Source organism: Cetorhinus maximus, chromosome 2 (assembly GCF_964194155.1).
Source record: "Cetorhinus maximus chromosome 2, sCetMax3.hap1.1, whole genome shotgun sequence".
Classification (NCBI taxonomy): Eukaryota; Metazoa; Chordata; class Chondrichthyes; order Lamniformes; family Cetorhinidae; genus Cetorhinus; species Cetorhinus maximus.
This window is the reverse complement of record NC_135880.1, coordinates 195817876-195845130: the sequence shown is the minus strand read 5'-3', so window position 1 is coordinate 195845130 and position 27255 is coordinate 195817876. Positions and strand designations below refer to the sequence as shown.

At 42.4% G+C, this 27255-nt stretch overlaps 1 protein-coding gene across 14 annotated transcripts in view; it reads right to left on the bottom strand.

Moving 5' to 3' along the window:
- pknox2 (pbx/knotted 1 homeobox 2) overlaps positions 1-27255 on the bottom strand; it is a 452602-nt gene that overhangs the window by 17369 nt on the left and 407978 nt on the right. For all 14 annotated transcript variants that reach the window (XM_078531552.1, XM_078531535.1, XM_078531515.1 and 11 more), the window contains 2 exons: positions 24301-24423; positions 1364-1440 (listed from right to left, as the gene is read on the bottom strand). In XM_078531552.1, coding sequence (XP_078387678.1) covers positions 1364-1440; positions 24301-24423 — 200 coding nt within the window. The remainder of the gene's footprint in view (positions 1-1363; positions 1441-24300; positions 24424-27255) is intronic.

Sequence of the window (27255 nt, the reverse complement as noted above, 5' to 3'; positions counted from 1 at the left end):
CTGAAAATAATTTCTACTTTGGTGCCAGGGACGAGGGACTTGTGTGTGGAAAGACGAGAGAGGGTAGGACTGTTCTCCTTAGAGTGGAGAAGATTAAAGAGACATTTAATTGAGGCATTCAAAAATTATGAGGGGCTTTGATAGAGCAAATAAGGAGAGACTATTTTATTGGCAGAAGGGTCAATATCCACAGGATACAGATTTAAGATAATTGGCAATAGAACCATGGGGGAGATGTGGATAACTTTTTTCATATGGCGAGTTATTATAATCTGCTTGAAAGGCAGAGGAAAGCAGATTCAACAGTAATTTCTAAACGGATATTGGATACCTACTTAAAAAGAACAATATTACAGCACTATGGGGAAAGAGCAGTGGAGTGGGACTAATTGGATAGTACTTCAAAGAGCCAGCACAAGCATGATGGATCGAATAGTCTCCTTCTGTGCTATAAGATTCTATGACTCTTTTTTAAGCACCAACCAACTGAAGGCAATTTGCAATCTCTATCTAAAGTGTAATTTAAACTGACTGAAATTGGGCAGGTTGTCTAACAGGCATGTTATCCTCCTTGCTCAATATTTCGATGTGTATTCCAGGTGTGAACTCCTCTGCCGAGAGCACAGAGACAGAAGATTATTCACAAATTCCCAGAAACAGTTCACCAGCTGCTGCTAAGGAAAAATGCTTTAAAATGAAGACAAAACTTGTAAATTTTAATTGTATACTTGTCTTAGCACAATGGCAGATGCAAGGCTTGAAGCACACTAACTGCCTTCTTAATTATCACATCAAAAAGTATTTCTGATATATATATTATATATATATTATATATATAAGGTGGCCCCAGACTAGGAGGAGGTGGTGGGGGGGTTTGTGGGGTAGGGGTGTGGAGGTGAGGGTGGGTCTATAAATCAGAGAAAGGAGAGCAAGAGCCCATATAATAAATTTCACCGTAATCACTGGATCTCACTACAAGTGAAATAACCTGCAGCCATGTTACTCAGTTGGCTCCACATTGCGTTCTTGCTCCCCTCAGGGAAGGTAGAACAGAACTCTTTTAAATGTAATAATTGAAGTATTTAAATCTGAGCCAACATATAAAGGAAGTTCCTCAACTTCGTGCCTGTACAGAAATAGCTGATCTCAGATGGGTCAGTGGGGATTGCTAAACTTCTGCAGGCTTGAGGAACTGACCAGGATTTGTCCCTCCAGAGCTCCCATAGCTGGTTATCCTATTTTCAGGATATTCCTATTTTGCTCACTTCTAAAGATGACACAGGCTCAATATGTTACAGAAATAAAACAAATGTATTCCACCAAGTCATCCTGATTCTCTGCATAAATTTCAAAGAGCACTTACCAGTTGTTGACCTGTAAGAGCGTGAGGCTGGTTTGTCCAGCTATCTGTCTCTTTTCATCCTCTGTTGGGTACGGATGCTGGAGAGAAAAACAAAAGAGTCCCCATCAGAACAGCTGCATCAATTTACAGGCCCAGCCGTTGCTGGTTCTCACAGAGAAACTTATCGTGGAGACAACACAGCTGCCCCAGGCCACCCTAGAGACATGTTACTCAAGTTGGCTCCAGTTTACACTCTAGACTAGCAGCCCTGAAGGAGCTGAGACTCTTTGAGCTTAGCAATTAAAGTAATAGGCCAGAGTCAACAGTCCAGGAGGGTTTGAGATTCAATCTTGTCTGTACAGTCGCCTGATTAGTGATGAAGTTGCAATTTTTTTATTCATTCATGGGTTGTGGATATTGCTGGACAGGCCAGTATTTGTTGCCCATGTCTAACTGCCTTGAGAAGGTGGTGGTGAGCCACCGCCTTCAACCGCTGTGTCCATGAGGTGTAGATACACCCAAAGTGTGTTAGGGAGAGAGTTCCAGGATTTTTAGTGACAGTGAAGGAACGACGATATATTTCCAAGTCAGGATGGTGCAGGTGGTGATGTTTCCATGTATCTGTTTCATTTCTCAGAGTTGTGAATGGTTGTTGGAAATTTTTTAAATGTCACATTTTCAATTTTTTAATCTTACCTTTCGTTTGTCTCTTTCCTCACTCTTAATCCAATTTTTTTTCCCCCCTCACTGTATTTCAGCTTCTGTATCTGATTTGACATTGAATTCATCACTCTAATTCACCTTCCTTTTCAGACCTCCCTCTGTTTGTTTCTCAACCTTCAATCCCATTGTTCAGGAGGTAGAAACACTGCTTTACTCTACTGTTCACCAAGGTGCTCTGTTGCTCTCACCACATCAATCAACAGTCACACTTCCAGCAACCTACAGGGCGAAATACTTTTGAGCTGAAGAGTGCAGAAAAAAGTCCAGCTAACCAGGTATGCTCTGAGATGACCTGTTCCAGCAAATTTCAGCCCAAAGATTAACAAATCAGATAACAAACAATGCTTACATTCATTCTGGTGATGCTATTCATCTTCACATAGTAATTGTACAGATCTGATCACAATTCAGCAACAGGCCATAATCCCCTTGTGTGACACAAACATTGTACAAGGGGAGAATCTGTTACCCTCCTGAACCTACGCATAGCAGATATTCATTACTGGAGATTTAAAAAACTGAGAGTAACGGGACTCTCTTTTAATTATAGCAAGGGGGACATGTGTGATTAAATACAGAAACCCAGAAGCTGCCATCAGAGGTTGTGCCACTTTTTCATTAACTTTATGAAAATATCATCTCACTACCTGCATCAGCAATGAAATGCATTAAACAGAGGTAGATATAAATTAAACTCACCACAGAAAGTTAAGTCAAACAAGTTCAAATCTAGCTACACTTTTAATGATGTGCCAAAAGTTGAACCTATCAGGCACTGACAATTGATTATTACTAACGTGGGTTTATCAGGTTTTAATTGTTGTTGGAGATTTTAAAAATACAAAACTCACTTTTTTAAAACGAAACTTTTTTCCCCTCTCTCTCTCAATCTAATCTTTCTTTCCCTCTTTTTATTTCTCTTTCTGCACCTAATTTTGCATTGAGTTCACCTACTCTTACACTTCCCATGCACTGTTTATTTCACAAACCTTCAATCTGTTTGGTTAAGAAGATTCACAGTTGTTTGTCCTGTTTCCCTTGCTACACTGTTATCAGTTTGCACTTTCATTAACTTTCTATGTAAAAACCTAAATGTGCAAGGGCAGGTATAACTGTCCTTGTTATATCAAAATTTGACCCAAGGCAGAGCAAAGGAATCACAGATCTGGGCACTGGCTTCGACACCTGTGTTGTAGCCTGATCGCCAATGCAGTTACCATCGAGAAGACACCCCCTGCTTGGAAATGACTTGTGTGACATTTCTGACCTCAGATTACCAATACAGCAGGAGTATCATGGTCTCCTGTTACACAAATGGGCTGTTTGTTCAGTTGCCACTTTCAACTCGGAATCAGAAGTTTTGGGTTCAAACTACAGTTAGGGCTCGAGCACACAATATAGACCCATACTTAAGTGCAGCATTGAGGGAGTACTGTGCCATTCGATGTGCAATCTTTCATATGAGATGTTAAATTAGGGCTCCGTCTTCCTATTTAGCAGGACATTAACAATCACGTCACTATTCAAAGTACAATGAATTCTAATGGTAACCAAAATTAAAGTTGTCATCTGTTTAAAGCCCCTCATACGGACACCATTCCCTAACTCTGTAACAACCCCATTTCTCCAATTCTCCATTCTTTGAATAGAGATAATACTCAGTAATCTATTTTAATGATGTTGGGCAAAGGATAATCATTGAGCAGAACACTGAAGAACTCACATTTATTTGAAGAGTGCCAATGGATCTTTTACATCCATCTGGAGTGGGGCTTGAACCCATGACCTTCTGACTAAGAGGTGAGAGTTCCATCTTTAAGCTAAGGCTAACACATGCCACAAATAAACAATAAAAATGCCAATATTCTGAGTCATCGTTGCTAGATTAAAAACCAATGTTATGTATCAAACTCACTTTAATCTGCTTTGTTTCACCCTTCACCTGACCCCATCCAAGCGAAGTTAGAGGGCTTAATTTAGCAATTATGGAACGGACCTTTCCAAAAACAGACAAATCAAATAGACCAAGCACTAGAGCAAAGAGAAAGGGTTTCACCAGAGCTTCACCTGCCAGATAGTCAATTGGTCTCATATGACATACAGGTCCTTCTTAGGCAGTTCCATGGTGTCGAGGATAACTTTCTTTCACTTTGGTTCAGTGGGTTCTGAGATGGCTGATAAGTCCAGTGTGTGACCTGCAGACTCTCCAATGCTTTAAGTCTGCTTCTGTACGTTCCCAACCAAGTCTCTCGATGTGTTCAGTGCCTTCCTGAATGAGTCATCTTCATTTTGGTCGGCCACAAGCCAGCGTCTCCCATGAGCCATCCTCTTTGGGGATACTTTGAGGGTATCCCTAAAGTATTTCTGCTGTCCTCCTGGGAGTCTCCTGCTGCGACTGAGTTCCGAGTAGAGCAGCTGCTTTGGGAGTCTGGTGTCAGGCGTACAAATGACTTGTCTGCCCAGCGGAGTTGATTTTGAGTGATTAGTGTCTTGATGCTGGGCAAGTTGGCTTGGGAGAGAACACTGCCGCTGGACCACCTTTCTTGCCACCAGATTTGGAGGATCTTGCGAAGGCATCACTGGCACTTCTTCAGTGCTTTGAGGTGCCTGCTGTAGGTCGTCCAAATCTCCGAAGTGTACAGGAGCACAGGGATCACTGCTGCCCGGTAAACCATACCTTAATCGCAGATTTGAGATCCTGGTCCTCAAATACTCTTTTCCTCAGTGGTTACTAATGATAAGGTTACATTTTATTTTGATGTTAAATAGTCCTATTTTAATTTTCTGGTGTGACACTGAGGAACTCTTTGCAGTGCATTATGAAGACAGTAACAGGTTCCACGTTGGGCTGCCAAAATGGAAGCCACAAACCATCTAGATTCATAGCTTACTAATTACTTTTTAAGCTTTACCTCCATAGGGCATGAGGAGGCAATCGGAGCAGAGAAATTAACCAAGGCCCCAATGGAAGATTTTGCAGGCTTCAGCAAAGAAATTTACTGCATTGGTGCAGACTCAAAAACACCCAAACATGCATTTGGAATCAATTGAACAGCATCAGATTTACCCAAACCTCTTCTCACCAGGCTCACTCTACAACGTTACAGGGAGCTGGCACTAATTGGTGCATTCTTGTAGCTATCAACTGTAGCTCTGTTCAGTATGCTGGTGTTATATCAGGCTGGCTTTCATTAGTTCAACCTTAAAATCTGTTAGCTTGGCATAGGTTGCAGAGGGAGAGACTATTAATCATTTTGTTCCTTTCCTTTCTTCCTTCATTTTGAGCACACTTGATCATTGGATAGTGTCACATGGACTCGTATCAATGGCAGATGTGAAGGGGCTTGGTGAAGAGAGTTGCAAGCCAGTAACCAACATCTCCAGATTGTTTCAATTTATTTGGAGTGTCTTTTAGTCAAACACTAAGGGCGCATCCACTATACAAATCAGGACTGAGCAAATTTCATAGCTTCCAGTTAAAAATCAATCTGTTGCCAGGACCTAATTGTTAGCAAACATCCTTAGCTGCCCTCCACGGTCACAGAGAAATGCTGAGCCCAATCTACTTGATGTCATAAATGTACAAATAGTACTGGAAACATAAGAGTATTAAAGATATCTAACGCAGTACAAATTGCTTAGGCTCTTGTTTTCAACAGTCCATGGGCAACATCATCATTAACCCCCTTCAGGGCCTCATTAGGATGTGCAGCCGAGCCTGCCTCACAAGCCCCGTGAAGTCTTCTAATTGCACGAATCAGTGTTAATTGGGGCCTGAAGTAATGTATAGGAGAATCTGTCAAGCAGCTCTCTAACCTCATACATCACTCGCCGTCAGGTCTCCAAGCCTTAAACTTCACCCTTTCAGGAACAAAAGGCATACAAACTTTTAACAAAGCAGAACATTCTCCTGTCGTTTATCTTCCTAGATTCTGTCACTTACAGTTGTTCTGACAAGTATTGCATAATTCACAGAGATTGCTATAAAAACACAGCACAGCAAGCCTTTGCCTCACCATTTGAATTTTATGAGAATGGAGGAGTAGAGCTATAGATATAGAGAGACACAGGCAAAGTCCAGATAAGTTAATCTCCATTATTCATGAGATGATCCCTATTTCCAGCCCAGAAGAACTGCAAACCTCATTCCCTACAGTCTCCTGTTATCTTCCTCACTCTCAGATGTATCATTGACTTTATCCATCATGAAAGGATGTAAGGCTTTCCCTGCAACCTGAAGTCAGTAATGATGGAGCAGAGTCTTAAAATTGCTGTATTAGTGGACCATTTGGTTTCTGGTCATTTGCCAGTTTGGCCAGCAATGCAATTTCCTATTCTTGGTCTGTTCCTCCCTTGAATCTGGCAATGAAGGAAGTCTATAGCCAGACAGTCCGGAATCATGACTTTCAAACTCCCCCCCAAGAAGTATGATCAACTTTATAATAAAATAGAATATCATTCAACGTCTACAAACCCTATCTCAAGACAGGATGTTTCATGTCTCCAATTGAGCCCATCACAGACAAATCATGTAGCTTTCCTTGCAAAGTTCAATTTCATTTATATATAGGGACTGATAAGATGAAATGGAGCAAGAGATTGCAAACATACAGACTATGATAACATTTCCAAATCAATAGCTCTGCCCACATCTGACCTGAACTGTTGCCGCAAGGGCACCATCTAGAATCTTCTAAATGTAAAGGTTTGTAGCAGCTGAACAGCTAGAAGTAGATAATACTGATTCTGTACAGTTACATGTCCACTTTTGTACCATTTTTGGTGTATGATCTAGGTATGCTCCAGCAAAATCTCAAATAAGTAATGCCTGGCTTTTGAGTGCTGAGGTGGGCTGGTTAGAAGGACTGCCTTGGTTCTCTGAAGCTTCTTCCCAGTTGTTTTACAAGTTGTTAGGCCCTCTAGCCCTAGCCCTCCCCCTCCCCCACCACCCGTCCCTGCATAGCTCTTTGTATCCTTCATGCTAACTCATTCCTTCCACTCACCCGCCCCCCCCCCCCCATGGCTTCATACTTTCCATGCCATTTCCATAGCACTTACCCAGAATCCATCATGGCCAGATCTCAGCAGCCATGTGGAGATGCAAAAAAAAACATTCTAACAATCTAATACAGCTCTCACTCTTACAATCATGACAGTGAAAAAAATTCACAGACCCCATTCAAAGCTTTTAAATATGAAGTGGTTAATCTTTTATAAAAACAAACAAACTTTTATTCAAACCCCACGTCAAAGAGAGCTAAGCCATTAATAGACTCCTTAAACTGTCAATCAAATTGTGAACTCAGAATCTCCTGCTGAGATAATTGTAGTTTTCGGAATCAGCAAGCAGCAGTGGCGGAGGTTAGGTGTACTGTACTGAGCCTCCTGGTGAGCTCTATCTCGATATAGTCTTATCTTCAAATAAAAAACCTACATTGTTTCAGCAATCCCTGTGTATGACTGGTACTTCTACATTGAAGAAAAGAACAACACACAAGCTGCAGCCTGTGTTTTTTTAATTTTAAAGAGCAGGCATTTAAAAAAGCTTCAGATCATGACAGTTATACAGACCTTATATGCCCTTCAAGAGTGTTTATGTCTACTCCTTCAATTTGTAACTACCACACTGCGGATTAAGGCCCTTGCAACAGCCAAAATGGAGTCTGTTTGAACTCAGTACTGAGTTAAAATGGCCCAGCTGAGTTTGGGTTTCCCTCATGTGTGAATCACGCACTGCCCCCTTTTCCCTACCGGCAAAAATTGGATGTGTCAGAAATGGGAGTGAGACATCCGCATCCAGGTCCTTCCCACCATTTTTAAAGGTCCACAGGAGTCTTCCCAGCTCTGCGAAAATCCAGCTCCTTAGGTTTCACCCCCTTCGTTAATCTATCCCATCTCCCATGGCTTGGTCCATCCTCCAACCTTCAACACCTGCAATAAACTGGAGTTTCAGCATTTGAGGTTGAAGCTCCCTCCTCTTCATTTCCTCTTTTCTTAAGGACACAGCTGGTCCATAACCTCAAAGTTTAATATTTTGAGTTTTTCAGCACCTCATAAAAGGTGAATGTGTCCTTGTAGATTCTCCTGCCTAATAATACCCTGTTTGCTTTTTATTTTAGTTTGCATGACTTGATTAATTGCTGCGGCTAGTTTTACTGGGGCCTTCTGGCGGAGACGAGGAGTAATTAGACATAAATCCAAGGAAGTGATCAGGCTCTTGCAATGACAACTTCCTGTCATGCGCTGAAGCACCAGTGTCACAAATGCTGAACTTTGCAAGACGATTATGTTTTAAAATGTACCTTTAACTCAAGTAAAACAGATGGTTCAAAAAGGGGTATGGGGAATTCCTGGTAAATACTTCAATTCGGAGAAGTGCCCATGTGACTACAGGTTGCCATGGGAATGACAATTGAAAAGGGAGAGAAAGCCAAATAGAAACCCACTGAGGTGCCATGCTGCCATTTTTAGCATCTCTCACAGAAGCACACACAACACGGAAAAGGTGCTGTTGAGAATCAGGCAGAAGAGAATTGGAACTCTCTCCCAGGAACATGTCTTCTCTGTTCTGTAGGAAATGATGGGAAGCAGAAGTAAAACTCTCCAGGGGAGGGACAGATTTACCAGAGCTGACTAAACTGTTTAAAGCAGACGGATACCGGAATTTCAAGATTCTGGATTGTCACGATTGTCATTACCTTGTGCAGGAAATGTGGTGTGGGGAGGATTTAGCAAGTTGTGCTTTGCTGGTGATAATCGTATCCGGAGTACTTGGTGGGAGTGGAGGGGTTGGAGACAGATGTTGGAATGTTTAATTTGGCGTGGCGAGAAATGGTTGAGCATGGTCGGAGAGCTGGGAGAAGCTTCTGGACTGTCCATTGATGTTATGTGTGCCAGAAGCATGGCATAATGCTAAATAAATTTACCTTTTTAAAAAAAATGTTGGACCATTTGCCCGTTAATATTTGAATTATGTTGATTTTAGCTTGATACAGTAGCAGTCTTAAACAATTAAATCTTGTCCTTCGGTTATTTCCATTGTTCAGGAAATTTAGTTCTTCGAAAAAGCTATCGGCCTCTACGGGGATTCACATGGTGACACATGGTGTCACACGGCCAGTATTACAACAGATTGGCTCACTTTTTATTCATTCTCAGGATAGGGGCATCGCTGGCAAGGCCATTATTTATCTCCCATCGCTAGTTACCATTGAGAAGGTGGTGGTGAGCCTTTTTCTGGAACTCTGCAGTCCATTTGGTGAAAGCACTAACATAATGCTATTGACTGCGAGCTTTATTGAATGAAATCCTTAGGTCAACACTTGCAAATCTTGAATGCTTATAATTCATACAAAACAATCAAGAGTCTTTTGACAGAAGGTCAAAAATAAAATGAATCTCCTCAACACCCGTTTGGTGTTCCAATAAGACTCTAGCAATGATCCTATCTGAGCTGCCAATATCAGAAAATCTGAATGATGGGTATTAGGCTACAGCTTATTCCTCAGGACTTCTGACAATGTCAAACCTTTGGAACAAGGCGCTGAAAAATAATTTTCTGGACAACAATTCCTGATTCTGCACATTCCTGAAGAAAAATACAGATTTCTTTTGGGACTCCCAATTATCCTCCGTTTTTCCATCTCAACACATTTTGACACATTTCGATTTTAAAGTATGGATTACACTTGTTGCTTCCCTCCTTCTAACTTTACTCTTACTCAAAAACAAAAATTGCTGGAAAAACTCAGCAGGTCTGACAGCATCTGTGGAGAGAAAGACAGAGTTAATGTTTCGAGTCCGTATGACTCTTCTTCAGGACTAAAGAGAAGTAGAAATGTGGTGAAATATATACTGTTTAATGGGGGTGGGACAGGTGAAGCTGGATAGAAGGCCAGTGATAGGTGGAGGCAAAGAAGAGATTGCAGAAGATGTCCTAAACAAAAGGTCGAAGAGGCGTTGATGGTGGTGATACTGGCTCTCACTGCCTACTTTACCCCCAGCTTGTGCTCCCACAAATCCAACAGATCCCCAAGGATATTTTCCAGCCCACTGAGTAAATATTATTTAATGATTAAAGTTAGTATAAATACTGGACTGGCTACAGCAAATATTTTTGGCCTTTGAAACTCTGGACTGAACATCTTAGGCTGAATTCCAGTTTTATAACCTTCAACACAAAATTGCCACTTTTCACCTGGTGCAGAATTTACAAGAGACGGAGTCATAACTGTACACACTCAGCACTCGTCTAATGCACAACGACAATGAGGAGAGGGAGTACCCTGATTCTCCTCTTCTCTAATCCAGTGATGCTGGTGTCTCAATTGTCATCCCAGTTTCCATCAGCTAACTCCTCACCATACAATGATCCATCTTTGGACCGTCTTCGTTTACATGCCATTTACTCCTTCACCACACTGTGCACTACAATTACCAACTGAGCCATTAGAGGATGGTGCGGGGGGTGCACTCGAGAAATTTTGTGCAACATTTAAATGGGATCACTAAACTATTATAGTTCAACAAAAATTAAAAATCTCGCACGTGGAAAACCAGTAAAACATGGAACCGTCTGAACTGGAGTTCTGTTTTAAGGTATACAAGACCAGTTCGGACCAGTACCAGTCATTTCCAGGTTTTACTGGTTTTCCTTCTGAACAATTATTCAGCTTTTTAAAAAAAAACTATTAAATGGCAAAATGCAACATGCTATTTGTAAACCTCCCTCTGCTCTGGGCTAGGTCCTGCACTATCTTTGTACTGTTACAATACTGGAAAGGACAATCTTGACTGTGATCAGAGTTTCACCACCATTTTGTTTTACATCCCATTAAATGTGGCCTCCTAAATAATGGACATTAAAGTATTCAAAGAGCACTGAAAATTGTATGTAATTGATGAACCAGGTCTACAACTCCATACCAATCTTCCCTGCTGTGTACAACTGCTTTATAGCATTCCCACTCACTGCCTCAAGTTTTTCATCGGTAATTTATGTTGGAAAACTACTTTGCGAAGCCTTCTTCAGAGTCATTTTCAGCCCTACACTGCTTTAATGCTGTCCTAATTATAACAACAAGTTGCGTTTATATAACTTCTTTAATGTAATAAAACATCCCACGGCACTTTGCAGGAACATTATCAAATAAAATTTGGCACCGAATCACCTAAAGATATATTAGAACAGATGGCCAAAAGCTTAGACAAAGGGGTAGGTTTTAAGGAGCATCTTAAATGAGGAGAGAGAGGCTAGGAAATTTAGGAAGACATGGGTGTCAATGGCGAAGCAATTAAAACTAGGGGTGCACAAAGAATTGGAGGAGTGCATAGATCTTGGAAACTTGTCAGGCTGAAGGAGAGTAAACAGATGGGGAAGGGGTGAGGCCACTGAGGGATTTGAAAACAAGGATGAAAGTTCTACAATTGAAGTGTTGCTGTACCAGGAACCACATTATGTCCACAAGCAAAGGGTGATGGGCAAAGAGGACTTGGACCCTGATTTTCGCTACTGAGGTGAGTAGCTCAAGTTGGGAAATTTCCCAGCTTGCTGCACCCACTTTGGTAGAAAGGCCCCTGAATGGTGAGATCCTTGAGGACGGGTGCAGGATAGAGTTGGGCCCGCTGCCCCCCAAAGCAGATCAGAGGCAACCACAGGGGTGGCCAAGTGTCAAGGCAGGCTGGTTAAAAGGCACTCCTATGTTCTCTGAGATTCATTCCAATTGGTGTGTTAAATTTTAGGCCCTTGTGACCCACCTCTCACACCCTTCACCACCCCCCCGAACCACTCCCTATGCCACCTCCATGCCCCCATGTAAACTAAATGCCAAGTCATGCCAACCCACCCACCACCCTTGGGGCAGGATTTTTAGGTTGGCATGCGGGCACGATTGGTGGGTCTGGTAGTAGCTGGGGAGCGGACCGCCAACTGCGATCAGCCTCTGACCACGATTTCACGCTGGCTGGCCAATTAACAGCCAGCCAGCGTGAGGCGTGCACTGAAATGCTCAGTGCTGCTGGGGTGGGGGCGGGAGGAGGGCGGGCGCTGACGTAAGCATGGGCGTGGGTGAGCACAGAATGAAAGCTCCCTGAAGGCAGAGAGCTGCCTCAGGGGGGCTAAAGACTTTAAAACTAATAAATAAAGTTTTTAAAATCGGGAAAAAAATGTCCACACATCACAATCAGTCACCTGAACATATACGTGATATAAATTCTGTCCATACATTTTTTTTCTTTTATTGTTTAATAACAGAAACCTCATCCCACCTTTGGATGAGGTTTCGTGAAAAATGCAAAATCAGTCCGGCCAATTCGCCCGTCCGCCAACCTTAAGGTTGGACGGACCACAAAAAAAATCGGAGACAATTACAACTTTAATTGTGCTAATTGGCCTCTTAATTGTCAGCGGGCGAGCTTCCGACTTTTGCATGTGCCCGCCGACCAAAATATCGCGCAAACGCGGGATGACATTGGGACGCTTGCACAATGTCATTTTGCATCCGATCGGATCAGGCACGCACCCGCACGCCAACCTAAATGTTATGCCCCTGGTGTTTACATCCTCTATGCCAACTCATTCAGTATCCACCATGAGCAAATCTCAGGAGCCATATCCAAATGAAATAAAGTCTAAAAATGTTATACAGCCTTCACCATATTAAAAAAAAGCTCCCATTCATGCAAGTCCATTCAAATATTTTAAATCTTAAGTGCTTGATCGCTTATAAAATAAACAAACTTCTATTCATAACAAAGACAGCTAATTCTTTAATGGCCTCTTTGAGCTGTCAATCAAACTGTGAACTTAGAAACACCCTGCTGAGGTAATTATAGCTTTTGAAAATCAGTCAAGCATTCATAAAGAACCCTGAGGGAAATGTCAACAAGCTATCGTAACTGCTAGAAGTTTTTTAAACTCTCAGTGACACAGGCAGCCTGTTTATTTCATTTAAAGTGCTGGGCACTTGAATAGCTTCATATCATGACGGTTATACAGACCTTATCCACCCTTCAAGGGTATTTATGTCTATTTCATAAACTTGTGACTTCCACATTGCAGGTTAAGGCCCTTGCAACAGCTGAAATGGGGTATTTTTGAACTCAGCACTAAGTCCAAATGATCTGACTGAGTTCAGGTCTCCCTCATGTGTGAACCACAGCCCACTCTCTTTCCCCTAACAACAAAAATTAGATTTGTCAGAAACGAGGTCGGGACTTCCGCATTCCAGTTACGCCCACCATTTTAAAAGCTCCACGGAGTCTCCACAACTCTGTGAAAATCCAGACCTTGGGTTGAGTTAGGATATAGGCAACAAGTATGAGATGAGCTCAACTTTATGGAGGATGAAAGGTGAGAGCCGGCCAGGAGACCAGGGCAATAGTGAAGTCTAGGAGTAACAAAGGAATGGGTAAGCGTTTCAGCAGCATATGAGCTGAGACTGTGGGGTTGGGTAACGTTATGTAGGCTAGTAGTAGGTGGTCTTGGTGGTAGACCCAATCGGAGGAAATCTGATTGGAGGAATTTAAAAATGCATATGTGGGAAAGATGAATGTGTTGTTACTCACAAACTTATGTCCAAGGACTTGGGAGAGGAACGAGAGGTTGGAAACCGAGTGGTATTTTGGAAGGATAGAGGGGTAAAGGGCGGTTTTTAATGAGGAGAGGACGGTAGATTTGAAGAGGTCAGGAACAGTGCGTCAGGAGAGGGAACTGCTAATAATATCAGCTAATGAAGGGACAAGAAGGGAAGTTAGGTGGTCAACAGTTTGTTGGGAATAAGGGTCAAGAGAAAAGGAGGTGAGTCTCACAGGCAAGATTGAGCATTAGGGGAAACTTGAAACTTGAGAAACATGGCAGTTCAGTTTAGGGCAGTGGGGAACCTGGTCCAGTGGGCTGGAGGAATCTGTACTGTCACAATCTGTGCAAAGCAGCTGTAGCAAAACTGCTTTGTCTGGCTGTAAGGAAAGTGAGTGCCTATTTTAATGGTTTAGCAGAACAGAACAAAGAGACTGCTCCCCATTTGGCAAGTGCATCAATGCCATGTAGAAATGAATCATATAGATCAGGAACGTCCCAGGTTCAATCCTATACCTATACTGGTTTAGCTGTCTAACTGGACCATTGATGTCAATTGTAGTATCAATGGCCTAGACTGGGGAGACAGGGATTCAGACATTACCATTTCGGAGGAATAACAAAATGGCAGCCATCAATTTCAGACTGTATCCCAGTGAGAATCACTGACTTCAGGAATATAAGGGAAAAAACATCTCTGACTGCACATTTACAGTGTTACCAGGGGCATGAGTGAAAACTACCCAGTCTTATGCTGTGTACTGCATGGGAGCCAGTCCCTTTTACATTTTCAATTTCATGCTGACTATGGAGCAATCAGTGATTATAAACTGAATATAAATCATCTCTTAGGTGTCGGCTGCAGCTCAATAGTAGCACACTCACCTCAAGTCAGACAGTTGGGAGTGCAAATGCCGCTCCAGAGCTTTGAGCACAAAATTGACTGACACTGCAGTGCAGTAATGGAAAAGTACTGCATTGTCCAAGATGCCATCTTTTGGATGAGACGTCAAACCGAGACCATGGCTGCCTTTTCAGATTAATGTAAAAGACCCCATGGGACAATTTCAAAGGGGAGGGGAGTTCTCCCCAAGTCCCACAAAATATTCATCCCTTAAGCAATATCACTAAAAAGCAAAAATACCTGGAAAAACTCAGCAGGTCTGACAGCATCTGCGGAGAGGAATACAGTTAACGTTTCGAGTCCGTGTGACTCTTCAACAGAACTAAGGAAAAATAGAAAAGAGGTGAAATATAAGCTGGTTTAAGGGGTGGGTGGGACAGGTAGAGCTGGATAGAGGGCCAGTGATAGGTGGAGATTGCCAAAAGATGTCATAGACAAAAGGACAAAGAGGTGTTGATGGTGGTGATATTAGCTAAGAAATGTTCTAATGGTTATTAAGGGTAGAAAGCAGGACAAGCAAGGTACAGATAGACCTAGTGGGGGTGGGGGGAAGGGATCGAAATAGGCTAAAAGGTAGAGATAAAACAATGGATGGAAATACATTTAAAAATAATGGAAATAGGTGGGAAAAGAAAAATATATATAAATTATTGGAAAAAGGGGGATCGGAAAGGGGGTGGGGATGGAGGAGACAGTTCATGATCTAAAGTTGTTGAACTCAATATTCAATCCGGAAGGCTGTAAAGTGCCTAGTTGGAAGAGGATTATTCCTTTTGTCTATGACATCTTATGGCAATCTCCACCTATCACTGGCCCTCTATCCAGCTCTACCTGTCCCACCCACCCTTAAACCAGCTTATATTTCACCTCTTTTCTATTTTTCCTTAGTTCTATTGAAGAGTCATACGGACTCGAAACGTTAACTGTATTCCTCTCTGCAGATGCTGTCAGACCTGCTGAGTTTTTCCAGGTATTTTTGTTTTTGTTTTTGATTTTACCATCGGCAACCAACCTTGACAATTACACCAGGCACTAAAGGCGTAGATCAAAAATTCACACCTCATGCTTCAGAAATGTTGTTCCTTTGTGGGAACCAATTAAGTGTGATCTGAAACCCAGTTTACACCTGAGGAATGCACAGAATTAAAATGCCTGGGTAAGATTTCCATGCAAGCAAAAATATATGTTTCAATTGAAGAAGGGGTTGGTGGATGCTAAAAGATGACAGGAAACTGGAGTCGTGCTCAACCAAAAAGGCATAGGAATGATGGTCAATTGATGTTGTCAGAGTGGTTTTTCGTCAGTATGTCTAAGGGCAGAATCAAACCAGTACCATGTGGAAAGCCAATTAACGCTCTCTTCCTCTATATTAGGTGGTTCAGCTACAGGATCCAGCTAAAGACTTCTCAGGTGTTCCAAGGTAATGTAGGGCATTTGGAGCTAGCATGATTGATAGGCTGCTGGCACTAATGCAGATTGAAGCATGAATAAGGCAGAATAAAGAATGACCAATTAACACAATCAATGGAAGGAGGACTAAACATTGGGGCAAAAGTCAAAACTATCTTCACGCAGAGGGCAATGGACATGAAATAATTTTTAAGGAAGACCTTTGCCACAGACAGTATTTTTTTTTTATTCATTCATGGGATGTGGGCTTCGCTGGCTGGGCCAGCATTTATTGCCCATCCCTAATTGCCCTTGAGAAGGTGGTGGTGAGCTGCCTTCTTGAACTGCTGTAGTCCATGTGGTGTAGGTACACCCACAGTGCTGTTAGGAAGGGAGTTCCACGATTTTGACCCAGCCACAGTGAAAGTCAGGATGGTGAGTGATTTGGAGGGGAATTTCCAGGTAGTGGTGTTCCCATCTCTCTGCTGTCCTTGTCCTTCTAGATGGCAGTGGTTGTGGGTTTGGAAGGTGCTGTCGAAGGAGCCTTGGTGAATTCCTGCAGTGCATCTTGTAGATGGTACACACTGCTGCCACTGTGCGTCGGTGGTAGAGGGAGTGAATGTTTGTGGATGTGGTATAAATGAGTTCAAGAGGAAAAGAGGTATGTTTAAGCACAAAAAGGATTGATGAGTATTGGGGGAATGATAGAAACTGGAATTGAGGAAAATCAAAAAGGAATGGGAAATTTGGTCAGTGGGTCTTGTCTGAGTAAGTTTTCAACCATAGAACTAAATTATTAACCTACTCTTAAGTTTAATTTTCTCACTAATTCATTATTTACATTTAATGACTAGATTAAAAAATGCAATTTTTGTGCAGTCACTTTCTTACTAATAATTATTATTATTCTCGCAATTTACTTACTTATAACGTCACATCTTTTATTGCAGGCCCACCTATCTTGCCCAAAAACTATGGCTGATCAATTGATTACATTAAAGCAAGACAGGATGTTGGGACCAGTGTCATAAAAATAAACAAGTGCAGCATGAATTTAAACTAAAATCAGCAGGAATTCATTTACACAAATGACAATGAGGATCTGGAATAATATGCCAGGTTAGGTGAACGAGATACAGAATTTAAGGGCTTTCAATTTGGATCCTGGGGAGACAGTATAACATAATATAGAGGGCTGAGCACAAAGTACATGAGTTGAGTGATCTTCTTGCCCTTGATATTTTTAGTACTCCAGTGTCAGGGTGCAAAGCAATGACTTTGTAACTCTCCCGAATGGTGGGAGGAATTATCACCTGAAGTAAAGTTTCCAGAGTATAAGCCAGGAACAAACACAGTCACGGACGATGTTATTCATGAGCGAAGACAACTTTTGCTGCAGACGATTTTTGCTGTTTGCTCTCCCTGTGGTTTCATGAACTGGAATTGCACCAGCTGGTGTCTTTACTGCAGCTGTGCAGAGTGGATTAAAGCAGCAGCTCATTGTATCAGAGTAAAGCACGTAGTGTGTGAGTTAATGGAAAAGAACTTGGAGCTCTCCACTCAAGAGCCCTATCTAACCCAAATGCAGAATTCCAATGTGCCAAACCACATCCGTTGCATAGAGTTCCTGAGATATGCACAACATTTCAACATATGATCCTGCTCCAGAAATAAAATGCTTCCTTACTATCGACATTTACACAGCTAGTCTGCTGAGTATCTATTGCATCATAAAGATTAAGGAGAGATACAAGGGTAAATTGATCTTGCACTTCCAACAGGGAATCACACTGAAAGGAAGCACATGCAGCAGCCAAGCTACAGCACGATAGTGTTGAATTTCTGACCTGCACTTCCCTCGAATGTAATGTATGACTTAATTTACCAAAATAGTACAACAACAAAAAGAAACAATAATGAGGATACAAGGCTGAAATTTAACAATAAACAGGAAAGTTCCTGCTTCTCGAATACACAAGATCACGGCAAGATTACAGATGAGGAAGGCTGTTTGGCCCCTCTTAGTTTATCCATCCAGACAGACCCCATGGTACCATCCTCCCCACCACCATTGCATATCCATTCAGTGGCTTGTTAATGAAACTGTAAAGATGCATAAATTGGAAACATATATTTTCTGCAAATGTAATCTTGCTAATGGCTCATTGATGCAAAATAGACAGATGAGGAAATTTTCCTGTTTGTGTGATATACAGTGAAATGATAACCATATTTATAAAGCCGCTTTAAATTATCTGTACATATACACAGAAATTATTTTATCTGACAATAAACTGAGCAATTCACAAGTTAGAATTTACAGTGTTAATTTTTCTGTTCAGTTGGCAACTTATCAAATGTGCTACCACCGAGAGAAGTGATTACTGAATTAATCACAGCATTCAAAAAGGAACTGCACTGAATCCTCATTCAGTGGGGAGTGAAAGAGTAAAAGTATGTATCAATAGAGTGAAAAAAAGGAAGTTCTCTACACAAAGGATGATTAGAATTTGGAATGCTGCCCTGTTGTTAAAGCAGAAGTCATAAATTCTTTCAGATTGGAATCAGATTGTCACTTGAAAAGGAGGAATATCAAAAGAGGTATAGGGAACATGAAGGAGTGTGAGATCAGGCTAGGTGGCATGCAGGAGAGCTAGTATAAACTCCATGGACTGAATGGCCAGTTGCTGTGCTATAACAGCTCCCGATGTAGTGCTTTTTTGTCCTGAAATAGAACCACAAAATGGAAAACAACCAAAGGGGTTAAATGGCCTTTTCCCTCTATTATGCTATAAGATATTCAATGCAATAGTAATTTTCTGCTGGAGAAACAGTATATTATGTTTTCCTCTAATTGGGAACTAAAGGGAAAGAAAAACTACAAGTGGTCATGATACATCTTTAATGTTGATTCTTCAAAATACATTAGAAACTTCACAGAATGATGCAAAACATTGGTTGCAAAAGCCTTAAAAAGAGCAGTTATACAATAGACAAGGGCACCAATGACCAGCTACCCATTAGAGGTGCCAACAACCAACTATCCAACAGGTAGAGGCACTAGCGACCAACTATCCAATGGACAGAGGCAGCAACAACCAGCTATCCAATAGACAGACACACCAATGGGGTTTATCTCTATGACTATTCAGAGACAGTTGAGATAGATAAGGAGAAATATCTTAACACAGAAGGTTTGGAGCATGGTCTGTTTTGCCACTGGGCATATTAAGAGCAAAGCCCATTACACCTTTTATGAGAAAAGTTAAAGAAGAGGATATAGGGCTGCGTGCAAGGGCAAGTGGGATTAGTTTTGAATTGCTCTTGTAAAGAGCCAGCACACATTTATGAGCCAAACAGTCCCATTTAGAGCTACAAACCTCTACAGCTCTATTGATAGAATAATGTAGAAAACAGGCAATTGAGCGCAACTATTCTGCCTGAGCCTCTCAGTGCAATTTCACTCTCCTGTTCACTCCCATACTCTTAATCAATTTATTCCGTTAAAAGAATCTGTGGACTCTGCAGCAGTAGATTCCACACACTTAGCACCCTCAGTGAAGATTATTTCCTAATAAGCCCTTTCATCTTTTGTGATCATCGTAAATTGCAATTAAAATTCCAAATGAAAGCCACAGATGTCACATACTGATATTCAATACTACCACACCTTTTCGTTGAAACCTTGTAGTGTGACATTAATGCTTTAGCATAATAGTGCTTCGTCCATTATTTAAATTAGCATGGTGACTAGCTCATTTTAAACAGGTTAATGACTTCATCAAAAATAGCGGATGGAGAAGTTCCATACAATACGCTAATTCAGTACTTACAACAAACACAAGTATGAACTCAACCCACTTATAGCTAACTGTGTTTAATAATATGAGTAAAGTCACTATACTTCCCAATTAATTATTTGCTCAATTATATCCTTTTAGTCTGGAGCTAAATTAAGATCTGTATTTGCATATTTATAGTTGAAAGGCAATAAACCCTCTTTATTTTGCCAGTATCTTATAAATCACTATTTATTTTCTAAGATAATCATTTTAAATCAGAATAAACATCCTCACCTTCCACGACCATCTCCAATGTGATTGCCACTGCCCGATTCACTCATGACAGAAAACGTCTCTGTGATATTCACTTCTGCCATTACTCTGCTGATAATGATAAATCTCTTTTGTGGAACTCAGTATCATCAGGTCTGACCTAGACTACAATGTTCATTTGTCTAATCAATGTGGAAAGAGTTCATTATTGTTGAGCTTTAACAGGACAAATAACAAGTCCAACAAGCATAAAGGAAAATGGTTGCGCTTGTTGGAGGCCAAGTTGCTGCAGGAGTTCCTGAGGGTAGTGTCCTAGGCCAACCATCTTCAGTCGCTTCATCAATGACCTTCCTTCCATTATAAGGTCAGAAGTGGAGATGTTTGTTAATGAAAGCACAATGTTCAGCACCATTTATGATTCCTCAGATACTGAAGCAGTCCATGTCCATATGCGGCAAGACTTGGGCAATGTTCAGTCTTGGGCTGATGAATGGCATGTAATGTCAATGCTACACAAGTACCAGGCAATGTCCATCTTCAATAAAAGAGAATCTAACCATCACCTTTTGCCATTTAATGATATTACCATCACTGAAACCCTGTCATCAATATCTTGGGGATTACCATTGACCAGAAACTGAATGGGACTAGCCATATAAATACTGTGGCTACAAGAGCAGGTCAGATGCTGGGAATTCTGTGCGTGTAACTCACCACCTGACTCCCCAAAACCTGTCCACCACTTACGAGACCTAAATCTGAATGAGTGCAGCTTTAACAACACTCAAGGAAACGTGAACATCATCTGGATCAGCACAGCCCGATTGATTAACACCTCATCCTACACCTTCAACATTTATTCCCACCACCACCACCATAACACAGTGGCAGCAGTGTGTATCATCTGCAAGATGCAGTGTAGCAACTCACCAAGACTCCTTCACCAGCACCTTCCAAACCCATAACCTCCACCACCTAGAAGGACAAGGGAAGCAAATGCATGGGAACACCACCACCTGGAAGTTCCCCTCCAAGCCACTCACCATCCTGACTTGGAACTATATCGCCATTCCTTCACTGTCAATGTCAAAAAAACTGCCCCCCTAACAGCACCGTGGGTGTACCTACTGTATATGGAATCCATCGGTTCAAGAAGATGCCTCACCACCACCATTTCAAGGGCAATTAAGGATGGGTAACAAATGCTGACCTAGCCAGCAAAGCCCACATCCCATGAAAGAATTAAAAAAGAGATGCAATGGACCTCACCGAAGGGAGAGGAGTGTTGGCGGGGGTCGGAGAGTGGGGTTGTTAATAGAACTGGGGTGGATGGGATCAGAGGACAAGATGATACTGGGACTGGGGGGATAGTTGTAGGCAGGTGTACTGTGACTTTGAGGGTGAGGGAGAATGGAACCCTATGGGGACCAGAGGGCATTAGGGGTGTTAAGCGTTTGTGGATTAATTGGACCGGGACAGGGGGTCAAAAGATTGGGTTAATGGAACTGGGCAAGAAGTCTTAATGCAGTCAGTCCCCATGAAGAAATTAGACTCTGTCCTTACCGTAATATAATTCTTTCTGACTTTATATTCAAGTGTGCTCAATGACAGCGGAAAGTCTAATTTGAAATCTTTTTAAACAGCTCTGTAATTTTAATGACTCTGAAAATGTTGACTTTTTTCCCTGCTTGCTTCTCTTGTCTATTTTCTCTCTGAGAGCCATCCTCGATTTACTGGAAATAGGATGAAGCAAGCAGTTGAGTTAATCCCAGTTCTTGGCCCACCTGAAAATTTGCTGGCAATGGCTGCAGCAATTGTTAAATGAAGCTCTGGTGTGGGTCATGAAATTGTATGTAACAATCACTGAGGGAAGTCTCATATCAACTAGTTAAAGACTAACTGGATTTGAACATTAGACTAAAGTTACTGGGGCTTTTGCACATTAACATAAATTCAAGATTACTGTTGAATGGTAGTACTTCACCTTCTAATATATAAATTATCGTTTGGTAGTACAGAACTTGAGTATTGCTGGAAATGGAGACATGTCGAGGCTTTTTGGCTTGTACTCATAAGGGAAAGTAAGCAGTTGGGTAAGAAATTGACTGAGAGAAAGGAAACAGAGTAGTGATAAATGGTTGTTTTTCAGATTGGAGGAAGGTTTGTAGTAGAGTTCATCAGGGGTCAGTGTTGGGACCCTTGCTCTTCCTAATATATATATATTAATGACCTAGACTGTGGTGTGCAGGGCATGATTTCAAAATTTGCAGATGATACAAAGATTGGAATGTTGTCAACTGAGATGGGGATAGTCTTGTGCTTCAAAAGGACATAGACATGTTGGTGGATTGGACAGACAAGTAGCAGATGACGTTCAATACAGGAAAGTGTGAGGTGATTCGTTTTGGCAGGAAAGATATGGTGAGACAGTATAAAATAAAGGGAGAGCCTCTAAAGGAGGTGCTGGAACAGAGATACATTGGTGTATACATACATAGGTCATTGAAGATGGCAGGGCATGTTGAGAGAGCAGCTAAGAAAGCATATAGTATCTTAGGTTTTGTTAATAGGGGCATTGAGTACAAGAGTAAGGAGGTCATGTTGAACTTGTATAAGACACTAGTTGGGCCTCATCTGGAGTACTGCATCCAGTTCTGGGCATCATACTTGAGGAAGGATGTGAAGACGTTGGAGAGAGTACAGAGGAGATTGAGAAGAATGATTCCCGGGATGAAGAACTGTAGCTATGAGGATAGATCGGAGAGGTTGGGACTGTTTTCCTTAGAGAAAAGAAGGCTGACAGAAAACTTGACAGAGGTATTCAAGATCCTGAGGGGTATGGACAGGGTAAATAGTGAGAAACTGTTCCCACTCAAGGGAACATCATGAACTAGAGGGCACAGATTCAAAATAATTGGCAAAGGAGGAAATGTGATGTGAGGAAAAACGTTTTCACCCAGAGGGTGGTTGAAGTCTGGATCAAACTTCCAGAAAGGGTGGTGGAGGCAGGTTCAATCGAGGTATTCAAAAGGGAATTGGATTGCTACCTGAAAAGAGAGAATCACGGGATGTGGGCTTCGCTGGCTGGGCCAGCATTTATTGCCCATTCCAAGTTGCCCTTGAGAAGGTGGTGGTGAGCTGCCTTCTAGAACCTCTGCAGTCCATGTGATGTAGGTGCACCCACCGTGCTGTTAGGAAGGGAGTTCCAGGACTTTGACCCAGCAACAGTGAAGGAACGGCGATATATTTCCAAGTCAGGATGGTGAGTGACTTGGAGGGGAGCTTCCAGGTGGTGGTATTCCTATCTAACTGCTGCCCTTGTCCTTCTAGATGGTAGTGGCCGCGGGTTTGGAAGGTGCTGTCTGAGCAGCCTTGGTGAATTGCTGCAGTACATCTTGTAGATGGTACACACTGTTGCTACTGTACGTCAGTGGTGGAAGAAGTGAATGTTTGTGGATGTTTTGCCAATCAAGCGGGCAGCTTTGTCCTGGATGGTGTCAAGCTTCTTGAGTCTTGTGGGAGCTGCACTCATCCAGGCAAGTGGGGAGTATTCCATCAAACTACTGACTTGTGCCTTGTAGATGGTGGACAGGCTTTGGAGTCAGGAGGCGAGTCAATCTTTTCAGGATTCCTAGCATCTGACCTGCTCTTGTAGCCACAGTATTTATATGGGTAGTCCAGTTCAGTTTCTGGTTAATGGTAGCCCCCAGGATGTTGGTAGTGGGGATTCAGTGATGGTAATGCCATTGAATATCAAGGGGCGATGGATAGATTCTCTCTCTTGTTGGAGATGGTCATTGCCTGGCACTTGTGTGGTGCGAATGTTGCTTGCCACTTGTCAGTCCAAACCTGGATATTGTCCAGGTCTTGCTGCATTTGGGCATGGACTTATTCAGAATGTGAAAGGTTACAGGGATAAGGCAGGGGAGTGGGACTAGGTGGTGCAGACTCGATGGGTCGAATGGCCTCCTTCTGCACTGTAAAGATATTGTGAACATTTTTGACTGACTCATTTTCCATTCTGGCTCATGATCCATTTTCACACAGAGTAGACATGGACAAATAATTTGCCAACACTTCCTACCAACCTACCACCAGTTCGTAGTCACAGTTTGCTAAACCTGAGGAAAATGTAGGCCAGGAAAGCTTCTGACAGTAAAATAAAAAAGTGTTCGATATGTACTGACATGGAATAGACAGCTTACCGAACATAATGTAATTGCTTTGAAGTCCTTTAATTTCCATCAAGGATTGTAGCACGTTAGCCCTCACCACCCAAACGGAGAATTGTACAATAACTTTGCTCACTCACCACAAGATGTTGGAAGAGCCAGGAGCGCATGATGTTAGTGGCGTGTTTGGGCAGCACACCACGTTTACTCTTTGACTTCTTGTCCTCCCCATCCTGTAGGAGAGAGGTCAACTCCAGATTCACCTATATTTACAGAGAAAGGATGAAAAGGAACAAAGGAGCTTATTACATTAGCCAGGTTCTGATGAGGAAAGTCCTCTCCTCCCTCCCACCCCCACGGTTGATCTCACCCTTCCAGTGCCTGGCTCCTGCCACAGGAGCCCACTGGGACCACTGGGGAATCACTTTCAATTTTGGTCATCATCCATTAGGTACTCCCAGGCCATCTTTCATGCAAGCAATTGGAGAATTAGGGTTGAAATTGTACTTAGCTGACTTACCATGAGCAGGGGGGGTGGGTCCAAGAGTCATGGAGACCTGGTGGGGATTCATCCACATGATGTGGAGTGTCACCAGTGTTATATCACTGATTTGTTCCCTGCCTAGAAGCCAAGTCTGATTGATTGGCCAGCTTCCAATCAGATGGATTGCCTGTAGGTGAAGGCTGCAGGACAAGTCCACACCAAGGGTGATATGGGGAAAACTTGGCTTGGGGATGGGAGGATGTGTGGTGTGAGTTGATTGGCTGGGCTGCAGAACCCATGAGATCGGGAAGCAAAATCCGCAGCCTCAAGAGGTTGGGGCTTGGGCACGGGGTGGAGGGAGACTGGGGAAGTCAGAATCAGAGGCTTAGAGGATGGGGATGAGGAGTTAGGTGTGGTGGGAGGGTTGGTTTTGAAGGCTTCTTGAGCAAGGTCAGGACTGGTGCACAATCACAGTGGTTCCTCAGGCTGGCACTCTGGTTCCAGGAGGTAGGCGTAAAGGCATTCACCTCCTGTGCTTACCTAGGCCTCACTCCAATGTTGCTTCTGGGTTTCCTGAGGCCCGGGAAACCTGGCTAACTGGACTTCAGAAATCTGAATGACAGTGGGGCTCAGAGCTTCATTATCACATAATACCAACCCATCTCCTTGAGGCAGGTTGACTGCCCCCACCCACCAGCCTCAGTTAAAGCCATGTGTCAGCTGTGGCTCAGTTGGTAGCACTCTCACCTGCTGAGTCAGAAGGTTGTGGGGTCAAGTACCACTTTCTGCATTCGAGTGCATTGTGGAAAGCTTTTCAGATGAGATGTTAAATTTAGGAGACCCTGCCTGCCCTGTCAGGAGGATATAAAAATCCCATGATCCCATGCAATACTACAAAGAACAGTGGAGTTACCCCTGATGTCCTGGCCAATATTTATTGCTCAAACAACACCACATAAGTAAATGATCTGTTCATTATCACAATGCTATTTGTGGGAGCTTATTATGTGTGAATTGGCTGCTGTGTTTTCTATATTACAACAGTGACTACATTTCAAATGTACTTCATTAGCTGTAAAGCACCCGAGGCCAGAGGGGCCGTGACAGGTGCGATACAAATGCAAGTTTTTCTTCTCTTCTCTCTTTCAGAAGTGTGTGGGTTAGAGGCGTGCTTGGGTCAAGAATCTGATATTTAAGAGTTTAACCTCCATCCAACCAATACCTGCCTACTTTTTAAGATTAAGGTACTCTACACCCCCGCCCCCACAACCTTAATCTCCGATCTCTGACCTCTAACTGAAGTTACCAGCTTCATTGCCAAATTAGGAGTAGTTAGGCACAATTAGCCCAAGTAGATTATGAAATGAATTGAGATTCAAATCTGGAACAACTCAATGACGTGAGTCTCCAACATCTGTTATAAAATATAAAATAACGGGTAGAGCGGGTGTATGTGCATAAAACATTGAAGTTGGCAGGACAGGTTGAGAGTACGGTTAATAAAGCATATAGGCTTTATTAATAGGGCTATAGAGTACAAGAGCAAAGAGGTTATGTTGAACTACAGTTACTGTTCAGCCTCAGCTAGAGTATTGTGTCCAGTTCTGGGTGTTGCACTTTAGGTAGGATGTGAAGGGTGCAGAAAAGAGAAGGTCCAGAAAAGATTCATGAGAATGGTTCCAGGGGTGAGGAACTTCAGTTATGAAGGCAGATTGGAGAAATTAGGACTGTTTTCCTTAGAGGAAAGGAGGTTAAGAGTAGGTTTGATATAGGTATTCAAAATCATGAGGGGGTCTGGAAAGATAGGGAGAAACTGTTCCCACTCGTGAAAGGATCGAGAATGAGAAGGTACAGATTTGAAGTAATTTGCAAAAGAAGCAAAAAAGTGATATGAGGAAAATTTCCTCATATCAGGTTAGGATCTGGAATGCACTACTTGAGAGTGTGGCGGAGGTTGGTTCAACTGAAGCATTCGAAAGGGAATTCGATTATTATCTGAAAAGGAAGAATGTGCAGGGGAGAAGATGGGGTAATGGCACTAGGTGAGTTGCTCATACGGAGAGCCGGTGCAGACACAATGGGCCAACTGGCCTCCTTCTGTGCTGTAACAATTCTGTTACCTGTAGATTGGATGACTAATCCTCCAGGGATGTCCTAGGAATTGAACAATAAGCTCCAGGACACTGTTATGAGCAACACCCAGGAGAAAAATCACAGGCACATTAAAAGACATTGTTTTGTTTAAATATTCCTGCCTGTGCTGGCCATCTAAAGGAGCAATTCACCTCGTCCCATTCCCCTTATTTTTCCCCATAGTCCTGCAAATGTTTCCTTTTCAGATAATGATCCAATTCCCTTTTGAAAGCCTCAACTCAGCTGGCCTCCACTAAACTCTCAGGCAGTGCATTCCAGATCCTAACCACTCATTGCATGAAAAAGTTTTTCCTCACACCGTCATTGCTTCTTTTGTCAATTAATTTAAATCTGTGCTCTTTGGTCCTCGATCCTTCCATCAATGGGAACAGTTTCTCTCTACCTACTCTGTCAAGACCTCTCATGATTTTGAATACCTCTTTCAAATCTTAACCTTCTCCTCTCCAAGGAGAACAGT